This window comes from Poecile atricapillus, chromosome 1 (genome assembly GCF_030490865.1).
Source record: "Poecile atricapillus isolate bPoeAtr1 chromosome 1, bPoeAtr1.hap1, whole genome shotgun sequence".
Classification (NCBI taxonomy): domain Eukaryota; kingdom Metazoa; phylum Chordata; class Aves; order Passeriformes; family Paridae; genus Poecile; species Poecile atricapillus.
This window is the reverse complement of record NC_081249.1, coordinates 175,499,275-175,513,887: the sequence shown is the minus strand read 5'-3', so window position 1 is coordinate 175,513,887 and position 14,613 is coordinate 175,499,275. Positions and strand designations below refer to the sequence as shown.

Genomic DNA, 14,613 nt, shown 5'->3' with positions numbered 1-14,613 from the left:
GGCGTGCTGGTGGAAATAGGATTATGCTGTCTGACAGACCAAACCTCATCTCTTTCCAAAATCCAACTCCCCTGTAGGTGCTGCACTGCACTGGCCACATCCGTGTGTACGACACGTGTGGGAACCAGACTCACTGCGGATACAAAAAGCCTCCCATGACCTGCCTGGTGTTGATCTGTGAACCTATTCCTCATCCGTCAAACATTGAGGTTCCCCTGGACAGTAAAACGTTCCTCAGTCGTCACAGTCTTGATATGAAATTTTCTTATTGTGATGAAAGGTAATATATGTGATTTATACTGTAAAAAATAATCCATTTGAAAGATTTGCAGGGCTGGTACACATTGGCTAATGTTTGCCTTCTCAATAACTTAATTCATCTTGACAATGCTATCATTGATGGCATACTTGGGCTTTTCCTAACTGATCAGGATGTCTTAAAAGCCAGATTTTTAGATCTAAGAAGGATGCAGGGTAATTACTTTGGAGTAACGAAAGGGAAAGGGATTTTTTATATAGGCCGGTAGTGACAAGACAGTGGCTGTAAACTGATAGAAGGCATGTTTAGATTAGATATTGGGAAGAAGTTCTTTACAAGAATGGCTGCCCCATCCCTGAAAGCATTCCAGGCCAGGCTGCATGGAGCTCTGAGCAACCTGCTCTAGTGAAAGGTGTCCCTGCCCATGGCAGGGGTTTGGAACAGGATGGTCTTGAAGGTGCCTTCCAACCCGAGCCATTCTGTGGTTCTATGAATAAATCCTTTGCCTCCTCTTTAAATTGGTCTTTAGTATAGTGGCAGTGATTGAAATGAGAAGATTCTTCCATATACTGAAAAAGCAGGATTTTAGGTTTGTTGAAGATGGGGCATTTTTGATGACTGAAAAGAGTGTGTGAATAATACTTGTCAGATGTATTTTATTGCTACTACTTCCCTTCTCTCCCTTCCTCAGGAGATCAGGGTCTGCTTTCTTCTGTCAAAAAAACCCCAGATGTTCAGCTGTACTTTTAATGCAATACATCTGCTGTTGAAAAATGAGATTTTGTGTTCTGGTGCAAATCAGGGGTGTAGTCATACACATCAGACTGACTTTCCTGTCCTTTGGGAACTTAGCTCGATAAATTTGGTAAATGCAAATGAAGGAAATAGCTCAAGGTTTGTTGTTTGGGGGTTGGTTTGTTTCATTTTTTTTGTTTTTAATTTGGTGTCATTTGTTACTACCCATTTCCTTTACTTCATATTAAAAGTGAATTTCTAGTTAGTTGTTGCAGTTAGATGCAGAAAGAGGTTGATGCAGGTAATTTCTGACCTCTGCAGTAATAACCTTTCTAGGACTGATGGTCACATAAAAAGGTACTTATTTGGTCACATTCTGCATCTAGAATGGGGCAAAATACAAGCACTTCCCTGGTTAGCACTGCCCTCTAGAGACTAAAGAAATCCCATTTGCCTTAAAAGCAGGCAGTGCTTGAGTGGGAATAGTAAATCTGACTCCTGATTTCTCTTAGTTGCAGGATTAAAACTGTTGAAGTATATCTCTGTTATTTTGTTATATTCTCATATTTGCATAAGCTGTAAGTAGCTGGTATACCTTTAAGCAAAAGGAAAAAATGCCTAAAAATTGGGGATTTGTTTAATCCTATCTCCACTACAGGATTTTTAAATACTCAGAAGTAAAATCTTAAGCCTGCTGAAATTTCTCTTTTAAAGAAGCATCAAAATTGCAGTTAATTTCAAAATGAAAAGTTCCAGTAAACCGAATTTGCTGCTGGTATGTGTGGAAGTGATTCTTAAAGGTTTTCTAGATGTGCAAGCGTCCAAATGCTCTGGTATTTGTGCTGGCCCATGTCTGCTTTCACGTAGCAATTTTTTCCCTTGTTTTAAAGAATTACAGAGTTGATGGGGTACGAGCCAGAGGAGCTCCTGGGTCGCTCAATCTATGAGTACTATCACGCACTGGATTCTGATCATCTGACCAAAACACACCACGACAGTAAGTGAAAACTGAATTTAAAGCCCTCAAACTACAGGAGATGAGAGACAGCCCTGGGGGAAAGCAGCAGAAGAACGAGGGCTTTCTTTTAGTTGCAGATATGAATCTGCAATGAATACTGACCTCAAACATTTCTGGGGTTTTTCTGCCTGTAATTAAAGCTGGTGTCCTTTCTGCTTTTAGTGTTCACAAAAGGGCAGGTGACAACAGGACAGTACAGAATGCTGGCCAAACAAGGTGGCTATGTCTGGGTTGAAACTCAAGCAACTGTTATATACAACACTAAGAATTCTCAGCCACAGTGCATAGTGTGTGTGAACTATGTGTTGAGGTAAGTTGAGTGGACTTCAGTGTTCTTTGTCATCATTTTTACTGAAGACCAAGTCAGATTCTGATGGCACTCCCCTGCTGAGTATGCTATGATGTTACTTTTCCCTGCCAGTGAAATTTTTCTTAGCCAGTACTAGGATTAGAAATCATATTTGAAAACAAAATGCTTTTTTGGTCTATTGATGTCAGTAGATATCTCTGCAGGCAAATGAACCAGCCTCTTCTGTATGATTGGGAGCATTTGTGTGCATTCTAGACAACGCTCTAATCGTTGTCCCAGGTCTGGAGCAGTTAATTCCACTAGTAACTTTGTCATGGAGTCAGAGCACCAGTAGTGGTGTCATTCTCAATCCCATCTATCTTTTTCTTCCTTAGAACTCCTCTTTTAATTGAAAGCTTCAGCTGAGGAAAGACTGGTTGACTATTCTTCTGCAAATGTCTCATAGTCCTAAATTAGTTTTTCAAAGCTTCAGTGAATGTCCCAGTATAAATCTATCAAGATACTGCTCATTCATTTAAAACAAAGAAAAGTAGTTTAGGAAATATCTTTTTCCCTTTTTTTAAAATCTTTTCCTTTTTCAGTGCTTTCAGAAAAGCATATGTTTGTTTGTTACTTTTTTATGATTGCACCACAATTACTGCTTGCTTTGTCTGTTACTTTTGAGGAAAGAATGAGTAACAAAAAAAAAAAAAATTCTTAAAGCTCTTATCCTGGTAATTTTGTGGGATATGTGTGGTGGGGTGTTTTTTGTTTGGTTTGGTTTGGGGTTTCTGGGCAGGGAGAGTGGGTGGGTTTCAACCTACAAAACTATTAAGCCAAAATTTATTCCTTTTAGCTGTTCTTTAACAGTCATCTTCCTCTCTGTCTGACAGTGGAATCGTTCAGAAGGACTTAATTTTTTCCCTTGGACAAACTGAGTGTATGCTGAAACCAGTGGAGTCTCCTGACATGAAAATGACCAAAATACTCAGTAAAGATGACCTGGATGATACCAACAGCTTATTTGAAAAACTTAAACAGGAACCAGATGCTTTAACTGTGCTGGCCCCTGCTGCTGGAGACACAATTATCTCTCTAGATTTCAGCAGTAATGGTGGGTGTGTGTTTAAATTGGAGAGCATGTTAATTAGCAAAGTTACTGTTTTATAGTAGATTTCATAAAATAACCTCCCAGTACCACTTGCCCAGTGGTATTTCAGCTGCTGTTTAAATTTAATGAGGTCCATAGACACGCACAGTACTGTTACTTAGGTTGATGGTTTCTTTTAATTTTTATAGAGTCTGATGAACAACAATGTGATGAAGTTCCTTTGTATAACGATGTAATGCTCCCCTCATCCAGTGAGAAATTGCAGAATATAAATATGGCAATGTCCCCACTACCTGCCTCTGAAACTACAAAGCCACTTCGTAGCAATGCTGATCCTGCACTCAATAGAGAAGTTGTATCAAAGCTGGAGCCAAACACAGAGCCACTCGAACTTTCTTTTACCATACCTCAGGTGCAAGAGCAACCAACCAGCCCTTCTGATGCAAGTACCAGCCAAAGTTCACCTGAGGTGAGTTTCGTAATTTGGATATGCTGTCATTAAAATAGATGTGCTGTTGGGGCTTGTGGGGCAGATCTAGTTAAGGATGCAGCCAGGACAGGAATTGGAAATTATTTCTACCTTATGACTTAAGCTCACGCCATGATCTGAGGAAACTGATAAATTGTTATATCTTTTCATTGAAGTGAGTCTTGCCAATATATGCAATACTATCTGATAGAAATAAGCAGAGCTTGGGATTGGTCTTTTTCATTCAATTGGTTCAGACACAACTTCCCTAAACAGCAAAGTAGTTGCAGTAAATTACTGTAGAGGCTACTCCCAGGTTTCGACTAAGCAACTGCTTCCCTGGTGGGGTAAATTTAAATGTCTGCAGATAAATATAAGTGTTTTCCTTGACCATTTTAATTTTGTGAAGCTACAGCTCGGGATCAGTTTCTACATTAGTACCTTTTGCAGAGAATCTGTAGGTAACTATGCCAAATGATGCAATGACAGAAACCTAAAACTGTGTTCAAAATGTTTTCACAGCCCAGTAGTCCCAACGACTACTGCTTTGATGTGGATAATGATATGGCCAGTGAATTCAAACTGGAATTAGTGGAGAAACTCTTTGCCATAGATACAGAAGCAAAAAATCCATTTTCTACTCAGGTAATATACAGTAACTTAAAATTCTTTATCATCTTATTCTGAGTGTACTTCTTTTTCTTTTTAGAATGTTCTCAGGAACCTCCTTCCCTTTTTATGTAATATTTAATTAAAGTGTAAGATAAAAATAATGGCAAGGATTTGGTAAAAAGAAAAGACTTGACGAAGTTTCTTCCAAACTGATAAGTTCAACCTCTCGTCTCTTCCAGGAAACCGATTTAGATTTAGAGATGCTGGCTCCTTACATCCCGATGGATGACGACTTCCAGCTGCGCTCCTTCGATCAGTTGTCCCCGCTGGAAAGCAGCTCTTCCAGCTCTCCGAGTGCAGGCAGCATCACCATATTCCAGCAGAGTCAGGCAGCAGCGGGCAGCGCTGAGGAGATGAAGCCGGCGGAGCGCGCGGACGATGTGAAGACGATAATTGTCCCTTCCTCGCCCGTGCGCGGGGCCGCCGAGTCCAGCAGTGCCCCCGCCTCGCCCTACGGCGGGAGCAGGAGTCGAACTGCCTCTCCCATCAGGGCAGGGAAAGGAACAGCGGATCAGGTGGAAAAACCTTCCCCAGGAGCACCCAGCTTGCTAACGGTCACTCTGAATAAAAGGTATTTTAAAAGTGCAGCTTAAGCCCTGGTATCTGTTCAAGGAATTAGATATAAATTGTGCCAGCTCTTGTGTGTTCATCCTCAGCGTTCTTCAGAGTAGAAATTGAGACATTTAAATTTGGACAAGTTAAATGAGACTTTTTTTAATAGCAAACTCCCCTAAAGTTAATGTCGTGGTAGTTTTTTTACCTAAGCACCTCATGTAAAAGCCAGCTACTGTAAAAATTCTGTTCTGCTCTTGTACTTGATGTGCAGCCTTTACAAAAATGCAGTAGGCAATTTAGGTAGTTACACCCACACAATATTTCTGGTGCTTTCCTTGTCCACTGTGTTAGAGGTAAGAGGCAACTACAGTCTGTGCTACAGATAAGTATAAGCAACAGATACTGCTTTTCAAACTAAATGTGTTTTGTTTGATGGACTGTGGTGCCTGGAGTAGATATTTATCACAACAGAAAACTATATTAAGTCAAACATGAGATTTGTAATATGTAAAAGATTTATCTGGACATAGAAATATTCAGAATAGACTTTCCCTCACCCTTCCTTCCCTTCTTTCTGTTGAAAGTGAACTGCTGAACTTTTATGCTTTTTTTTCTGCAGATTTAAAATTTTTTGTTAAAACTCATTCTGAGCTTCACAGCAAGATTAAAGGCTAACATTTGCTATGCTCATAGAAAATGGTCGTTGAAATAAGTCAATTTATGAACGAAAAGTAGTGGAGTTCATAAATTCAGTTCTGTGATGTATATATAAGTGTCCACAAAAGAAGAATGGCTTGAGGAAAGCAGAAACATCTTAACAGCCTGAATCAATTTTTCTTAGATCTACTGCACTGGATGAAGAACTAAATCCAAAGATGCTAGCTTTGCATAATGCTCAGAGAAAACGAAAAATGGAACATGATGGTTCACTTTTTCAGGCAGTTGGAATTGTGAGTTTTGTTTTACCATTTTAAAATATTCACTTTTAACCTTGCAATTTCTGAAATGAGGCATCAGTGCAGACCCCTGAGTTGAGCTGTTGGTAAGCAGTGGAATCTTGGGATGAGAGATAATTGATAGTGAAATATATATATACATATATAAATATAAATATATATATATGTGCAGATACTCCACTTTTATTTCTCTTTTACTGTCAACTTTTCAAAGGTGCCCTCTACACCCAAGTGCATTTCTTGACTAGGTAGAAGATACCTTTCTGTGAACATATGTGTTTCTTTAGTAGAATATGCTCAAATGTAAGACAGCACATTTAAATGTGTAATTGCTGTATTTATTTAACTTTTGAATTCAAACTCAGTTGTCATATTTCTCAGCACTGGAGATTAGTGTTCTTATGCTTCTTCCTATGTTTGTATTTTTGGGTCTGAGATTCCTTTGCTTAGTTCAGATGGTCTTGTTAATCTGATTGTGAGGGAAGAGAGCTCCTATAATAACCTAGCAAATGTCTATTACTGCCACTCCCTTTCATGCATGCTCTCTCTAGTATTAGTGTGGGCACTTGGGAGTAGCTCATCCTCATTTGTCCTAGCTGTTCAAAAGAAACTTTGTAAATACTCCTAGATTTGTGTCACTTGATTGGGGGTTATCCAGCTTGTTATTTAATGCAAGGGTACATTGTCTCCATAATCTTTGTCTCTCACTGTCAGTTCTCAGTATTTTGAAACCTTGAGCTTTGCCATTGCACACTGTTCTTTCTCTCATCTCACTGCAAATTCCCACTTGTCAAGTTTTGAGAAGTCTTAATCTTAATTCCTCTACTGCAATGTAGCCTTTGAGCTTCTTTGTTTCTCTACTGGGCCACCTCCTAGTTGTAGTCATCCATCATATTTTACAGTGCAGGATTATTTTTCCTCTGAACTCTCCTTACTCCTGTACTAGTGTTCTGGTCTGGGCATAACACAAATCAGTTTTTCTATGCCATTTCTATGTGGTTGTTTTAATTTGCTAAATGCTTTGCACTTCCATGCATGTTGCTCTGCTGCGTCCAGAAGCCCTGTAAGAATTCCCAGCTCTGCAAGAAATGTTATTGCCTTCCACTGCCCTTTTCTCATGCAGAAGTGCTACAGCTCAATAGTGTTGCTGATAAAATATTCAAAACAGCATGGGATGACATGAAATGCACAGAACTCGAGCAGTTCAGTGTTAACTGCTGGAACAATGTTCAGGCTTCTGTGCTTAGTGCCAGTTTAATGCTTACAGGTTCAGACTTCATGCTTTCCTAAACTTTTTTCTTTTGTCTGTATCTGACAAAAGTGTTGTAAATATTTTGATGGTTTCTCAGAGTCAGAAGCTGAATTTCCATGAAGCTGGGTTTTAGTGGAGTTATTTAAAGAAGTACTTTTGTTGTTTGGCTTCTCTCTCCACAATGGATTTCTGGGAGGATATACAGGCCTTTCACACTAACAGAAGAAAAATGATCTTAAATCCAGGCTTGGAATACATGCTGTTCGAGGGTTACACAAACACTTGCCACAAATTTTTAGCTCTAGGGAAGTGGAATGTATTTTGCAAAGAGTAAAAATAAGTGAAGACCAAAGTACAATACTACTTTAGCTTCCTAGAAAACAGGAGAATTATACAAGGATAAGATAAAATAAGGTAATAAAATATTGTGTTATAGTGAGGTTATAAAATAATGGTATAAATCATAACACTGGAACAGTTCCAAGCCATATCTTTCTTAACATGAAGGGCTGGAATGCATCCGTGGTAAAAAATCAGTAGCAGCAGCAGCAATGTAGGTGACTAATCTCACTATGAACTGCAGCTCTGAGTTAACTATAACTTCTTTCATACAGCTGCTCTTTTGACTTGCACAGGTGTTTTATAACCTGAAAACATATGCTCTTCACTATTTTGAGGATAATGGCAGTGTTCTGAAATACCTTCTCCTCTTTTTACAGCAGTCAGTATCACTAACAAGACCAAACTTTGCAGATTCAGGTACTTTTGCCAGCAGACTTGATACTAAGATGGTTCTTTTTCCTTCCATCCCATCTGTTTCAGTAGCAGCTTCTTCTTCCTTATCCCAATTATATGAAGGCCTTACAGCTTCCTAATCTCCATATCTTCTGTTCTGCTGTCAAAATAATATGCTAAGGAGCCATATCTGCACTAGACTGGTGTAGGACTGCTTTTTCCACAAAGCTTGGGTCAGGTGGCTTGGTGGCAATAACTGGAGTGCAAGCAGAATTTACATTCTAAGTGTGTAGATAGAATCGACCTACTGAGGTTCCTGACTCTCCTGCCTACACTATTAATCCCAGTGCAGAAAGCTATTAGAGACTCCAGTGAAAACCTGATGCTTACTCACCCCAGAGCAGCGGTAATTAAATGGGTGTGTTTGTGTACATGTACACGCTAATCCTGAGCGTGGTAACTGATGATAACCAGGATTTTGTAATTGTTTTCTGTAAGGGAAGTCAGGTATTGAAACCTGATTCAGTTTTCTGTTAAATAATTTTCAAGTTAGTGTACTTGGAAATATATTTCTCCCCAAATTCTGAACTAAATCCACTTTAAATTGTAACAGTGCCATGTTAGTACTTATTGATGGGAACTGTTCATTTGGAAGAGGGATGTGGAGGGTTATAAAGATATTCACTAAAGAAGATTAATTTTATTTCTTTCTAGGGGTCTTTATTCCAGCAGACAGGTGACCGTGGAGGAAATGCATCACTTGCTTGGAAACGTGTAAAGGGATGCAAAACAAATGGTCACAGTGGAGTGGAGCAAAAGACAATCATTCTACTATCAACGGGTTGGTATCTTCTTTTCCTAGGCAGAGGGGGTGGAGGGGGCTGTGTGAAAGAGAGCAGAGTCTCCAAAACTATCCATACTTAGCTCCTTGTGAACATCTCTAGGAGAGGTTAAGCATGGTAAATAAAGTGCATTTTTTCTGCTTCCCCTCCCTCTGTAGACATAGCGAGTAAACTTCTAGGGCAGTCGATGGATGAGAGTGGACTCCCCCAACTCACGAGTTACGACTGCGAAGTAAACGCTCCCATACAAGGCAACAGAAACCTGCTACAGGGGGAAGAACTGCTCAGAGCTCTGGATCAAGTTAACTGAGCTTTCACAAAACTTGCTCCTTTTTTGGACACTGGTGAATCATCACCTAAAGCAGTCTATTTATATTTTCTATATCTGATTTTAGAAGCCTGGCTACAGTACTGCACTAATTCAGTTAGTTCAGTTTTGATCCCCTTTCTACTTATTTTGACAGTCTTTTTAATATGTTCTTTATGTAACAATAACTCAAACTCTAGTGCATTTTTATAATTCTTTGGTACATACACTTTTAAGTCCATTACATTTAAAACACACTTGCAATAGCAGCTTTGAAATATGCACCTGATTTAAAAAAAAAATAAATTATTTTTTGGCTGGGGAGTTGGTCACCAAAAGTTATCATTAGTAAAATGTCAACACAGGAAAAACTGGCAATACTTCCATCCTGCTTTTCATAGGTAGTTGGAAGACTTGTGCTCTCTTACTCTTTATGTTCAAGTAAGTTTTTTATGTTAATAGTTTTTATAAGAAACAACAATGCTTTGCAGCGGTGCATTGTAGCCACAATCGCACAATATATTTTCTTAAAAAATACCAGCAGTTCCTCATGCAATATATTCTGCATTTATAAAAACTAGTTTTTAAGAAGAATCTTTTGTTTGCCTATGAAAACATGTTTAAACCTGGATTATGTCATTATTTTAGTCACGTTGTAATATAAATTGTTCTTAAATGCTGTCTCATGCTTTTGACTTCAGTGGGTGTGGTTAGTCAAAGGAAAGGCTTTATCTGGAAAGGGCTAGCAGCATTTTCTTTGGATACGTTCTCAATTTAGAGAAAGTTTGATGTTCTTAAAGTAGTCACTTTGCCAGCTTAAAAAAAAATCCCTGCCTGTAGTTGTTGAAGTTAATGCTAATATTGTGTATGATCTTAAATCTAAATGTTCAGCTTACCCTGTGTGGTATAGGTGATATTTCAAGCAGATTGTAAAACATCTTGCATTGTTAGCAAACTTTTATCTAGTACATCATTGAGTTGCTCAATATTTTGATGTTTTGGTTTTATGCACCTTGTTGCTATTAACATCCATATGTTTTCATGTAGATTTCAATAACTTGAATATATTTAGAAGCCTTTTTATTTAGAAATATATAGTTGTCACAAACATCTTATTTTCCTATATGTACTGTACAAAACTTTCATTCACTCATTCTTTTTGCTCTTTGTGGTTGGATCTAACACTAACTGTATTGTTTTCTTACATCAATAAACTATATGTGGACCAGGCCCCCTTGGGGAGTGTGTTATCTGAGAGAAATGAGATAATTTATATTTTTGTTAGTGGTTATTGTTCATCCGTGTTCCCTTTTTAACTTAGAGTTGATTGGAAATCACTGCTTCCTTATTTTGATTGTAACATCTCTGAGTTAATTATTTGAGCCTGTTCAGTACTGAAGTTTCCCAGACAGTGTTGTACTACCACTCACCAAAGACGTTACACTTCTCAACCTGTAATCACACCAGTGAGCAAACCTGGCAGCAAGGACACAGCATTTTTGTTTTACTTTAGAGCAGAAAGAATTCATCTTTATGAACAGTTTAAAGGCTTGTCTCTGGAAGCTTTATCAAGGTAACACAGGAAAGCAGGAAAAGGTAAAATTCACAGGAGTGATTGATCTGAGATGGATTTCTATCAAAAAACTCCATGATTAAAAAAACTAAGCTGGTACTTAATGAAACCTGTTCCACATTTTTGTGCTGTTGACCCAGTGACTTTCTTCACTTTGCTGTCACAAAACATAATGCTAGTGGTAACCCTGTGTTGTGTAAATATAGTCAAGATGTTCTGTGCATTCTCCAAACTATTTTTAAAAAACTTATTTCAATTTAAGTAATCAGTCGTGGAGTGTCACAGGAGTTACTTTGGTTTTATGTTGTAAACTTTTTGGCTTCTTTGCACTGTTTTGAAATCAATGTCATAGTATGTAAGTGTGACCTGTTCTCTAAAATTACTGTTTCACTGAAAGAAGCACTTTCCAAAGAGCCACAACTCTATGAAACTAAAAGGATGCTATTAGCAAAAAATGATAAGGCACTGGCAGCAGAAGAGAGTTGCATGCTTGTTAAAGTTTTGAGTAGAAGTGGCACAGAGAGGAGAAGGTATGTAGGGGCAGTCAGCTGCAGCTGAAGCTTCATGCAGAGAATATTGTCACTAGTGAGCATTTTTAATGCATTTTTAATGGCTAAAAGCAGCAGAGCTCCTCCCTGCCTGCTGTGTCTGGGTTGGCACTCTTTCTATGGCATTTCTTTCTCTGTCAGCAGTTAGGAGGTTTAAATAGTGAAGTTGGGTTAAGCCCCTGCTGTTTAGGGCATCCCTCCTGCTTTAGCTCTGCATGGATTGATGTGGTGCTTTGTGAGACTCTTGCAGGCAGGTGAAAAATTCTGCTGGGTTCTACTTTTGTACTGCCCCACCAAGCTTTGAGCTGGCCTGGGGGGAGTTATCCCTTTGCACTCCCAATAGACAGCTCAGGGGTGTTCTGCTGCTCTCTTGGCCATGTTTTGGTGGAGCCTGACCCATTTGGATCTGTCAGGTCCTCTTCAGTGCACTAAGAGGGCAGAAAGTTTTTAGAGTAAAATCAGTGTTAAAAACAGAAGGAAAACTGAAGTGACCGATATGATTTATGGTCATGAGCCCAGCTGGAGTCAGAGAATGGCTTGGGTTGGAAGGGACTTTAAAGGTAATCTTGTTCCCACACCCCTGGCATGGGCAGGGACCCATTCCATGAGATCAGGTTGCTTAAAGCCCCATCCACCGTCCTTGATCATCTGTGATCTTAGTGACAGGAGCTGGGGATTTAACTGAACCATGTTTCATCTAAAAATCTCAATTCTAACATTTTTTACTATACACAGTAACAACATTTACTATGCAAAATAATATTTTGATTACTGTGATGAACTGCAGTAGCTGTATTGGTTTATTGTAGAGGAAAAATAACATAACAAAACCCCCCAAACCTCCTAGAGACACTGAACAAGGCACAGAAAAGGAACAGTAATTGCTCTGGCCTTGTAACAGCTTTGCTAAACACAGATGCCAGTTTGCAAAATCTAGAAGTACACCTTTCAGTTGCTTTGTTTTTATTTCTGTTTTATTAACTTTCTTTTTCCCCCCAATAAATTTTTTGTTTGGTCACGTTAGACTCCAAGAACCCACAGTCTGATTCTAGAGCTAATCTGGAGTACTAGCTTCTAGAATAAATAGCTTTCTAAGTGTTTTCTTAGTGATTGTTGCATACTTTCTTTGCCAACTTGCTGCCTCTTTAAAATGTTGAGGCAACATATTAGAATTATGAGGAAATTAATGACTCTGAGGGTGGTGAGACATTGACACAGGTATCCCAGAGCAGCTGTGGATAACCCAGCCCTGGAAGTGTTCAAGGCCAGGTTGGATGGAGCAACCTGGGATAGTGAAAGGTGTCCCTGCCAGTGGCAGGGGGTTGGAACTAGATGGGTTTTAAGGTCCATTCCCACCCAAATCATTGTGTGATTTATTTTTTGTTGTAAAGAAGAAACTGTGGGTAAATACAGTATTTTCCTCTGCATATAGAACATGCTGATTATGTGAAAATGGTAAACTGAGAAGAATAACAATGTTATCTTCCAGGTTTTCCTGACTACAGCAATAGTCAAGCCAGGCCTTCTTCAAGGCACAGTACAATTATTGTTTTTTACATACAGATATGAACTGATGTTTTAATCAACAGTGATGATTTTTTAAAGAGTAAAGGAATTTTTAAACTAGTATTTATGATGACATAATTCCTTCTTTTACTTGAAAAAACAGTTAAAATTAACTACAGCTGTAACTCCCCACTTAAATAGGCTGTGCAGTAACTTATCTTGGGCGTAAGATACTGAGTAAAGAAGGTAGCCTGGAGTCCAAAGTACCTCTTGCCAACATACCTTCCTCCCACCTAGTGAGACTGGCTTGGACTTTGGTGATCTTTGAAAACCTTTGGGTGAAATGGAAACTACCTACCTTGGAAACAAAACTTAATCGTATCTGTGTACACACATTAAACTCTCCTGAAGTAATTACTGAATTAAAGAATCGAAGGTTAGGGCCCAAAAGAACCATTTGCATGTAACACCAATGAGGATATTAAAGACTTCAAAGCATAGTTTGGATGAAATGATCAGCTCTGCTTCCAGTGAAATACAACTGTCAGGTTAGATAATTCTGATGATTACAGGTTATATTATTGCATATTTAATAGTAATTTTTCATTACCTAAAGAGCTGTTTCATTAAACAGCTAAGCACTGGCAGCTAAAGGCAGTATCTGTTGGCAAGTGTTCTCCCCTGATCCACTGCCGAGTGAAGCTTTCCCAACAGTGCAGTGGGATCTGGGAGCATCCTGCCACTGTCAGCTGGGCTGGACAGGCCCCAGGTCAGCCATCTGTCCCCTTCCCACTGCTGCCCTGCTCCTGACCAGAGCAGCAGCTCACTTAAATATCATTGCACTTAGGCACGTTACCCAAACTGTAACTGTCCAGCATGAAAATAAACACCTCACAGGCCACAAGGACTTGGTAGAAGTCCATTGTCATAGGAATTTCACATGAGTTGGGTATCCAGCTTTCATTAAAAATACCATTATTACTTCACTCCCTGAAAAGCTCCGTTCTGGAGGACTGTGATTTTTGATCCAAATTCTAGAAATGAATTGTCATTTTTCTTCTGCTTCCCTGTTTACCTTGAGCAAGTTACCAAAAAAGTTAAAGAGTTTGCTGCTGGATTTATACAGTACAGTAGATTTTGTGAATAATAGCAGTATTCTCTCATGAAGAAGTGGTATATTTTAATGGAATTCTTTTTTGGAACCAAGTATTGCAATTGATATTTCTCTTGAAACATTTTGACGTACTTGTGACTGTATTTCTTTTTGATTGTGTAACAGTATAAAATTCAATAAAAGAGAGGGTTTGTTTCTAATTTGTGACATCTGTGATCTTTCTGTCTGTCCCTTTTCCCTATTGTAAAAGGTGGAGTTGACTTTAAAGCCAACTAAACCACTGTGCAGAGTAACAAACTCCTTGCACAGGTTTGAGACTTTACTGCCTGCTGCCAGACACTTGGACATCAAGCAGACATGGTCACAGTCCCCAAAAACATTTCATATTAAACATAATACAGATATATAATATTTATATATAAGCTGAATCCTATTCACATGGTTATCCCACCTGAGTGAGGCAGATCACACGCAGGAACAAAAGAGGTCAAACATAGAATTTAACAAGTCGGATATGGGGATGGTGTAGGTTTTCCTGGAGGAAGCCAGAGAGAGACAGAGGACATTTATGAAGCCTCTTTGATTAATCACACCAGGAATTAATGCCCTTAGGAACAAAACACAAACTCGTTTGAATCCATGCTCATGTCTCCAGGTGATTTCAGTTGCTGT

At 38.9% G+C, this 14,613-nt stretch overlaps 1 protein-coding gene across 2 annotated transcripts in view; it reads left to right on the top strand.

The window, feature by feature from the left end:
- The window catches only part of HIF1A (hypoxia inducible factor 1 subunit alpha), a 35,035-nt gene extending 20,894 nt beyond the window's left edge, over positions 1 to 14,141 (top strand). The window contains exons 6-15 of one of the 2 annotated variants that reach the window (XM_058841410.1): positions 78 to 280; positions 1,885 to 1,991; positions 2,175 to 2,322; positions 3,195 to 3,415; positions 3,601 to 3,881; positions 4,404 to 4,526; positions 4,733 to 5,124; positions 5,950 to 6,058; positions 8,766 to 8,892; positions 9,052 to 14,141. In XM_058841410.1, the coding sequence (XP_058697393.1) occupies positions 78 to 280; positions 1,885 to 1,991; positions 2,175 to 2,322; positions 3,195 to 3,415; positions 3,601 to 3,881; positions 4,404 to 4,526; positions 4,733 to 5,124; positions 5,950 to 6,058; positions 8,766 to 8,892; positions 9,052 to 9,203 (1,863 nt within the window). In that variant the 3' untranslated portion in view covers positions 9,204 to 14,141. The remainder of the gene's footprint in view (positions 1 to 77; positions 281 to 1,884; positions 1,992 to 2,174; positions 2,323 to 3,194; positions 3,416 to 3,600; positions 3,882 to 4,403; positions 4,527 to 4,732; positions 5,125 to 5,949; positions 6,059 to 8,765; positions 8,893 to 9,051) is intronic. The other variant, XR_009277849.1, reaches the window with a different exon arrangement.
- The last annotated feature ends 472 nt before the right edge of the window (positions 14,142 to 14,613 follow it).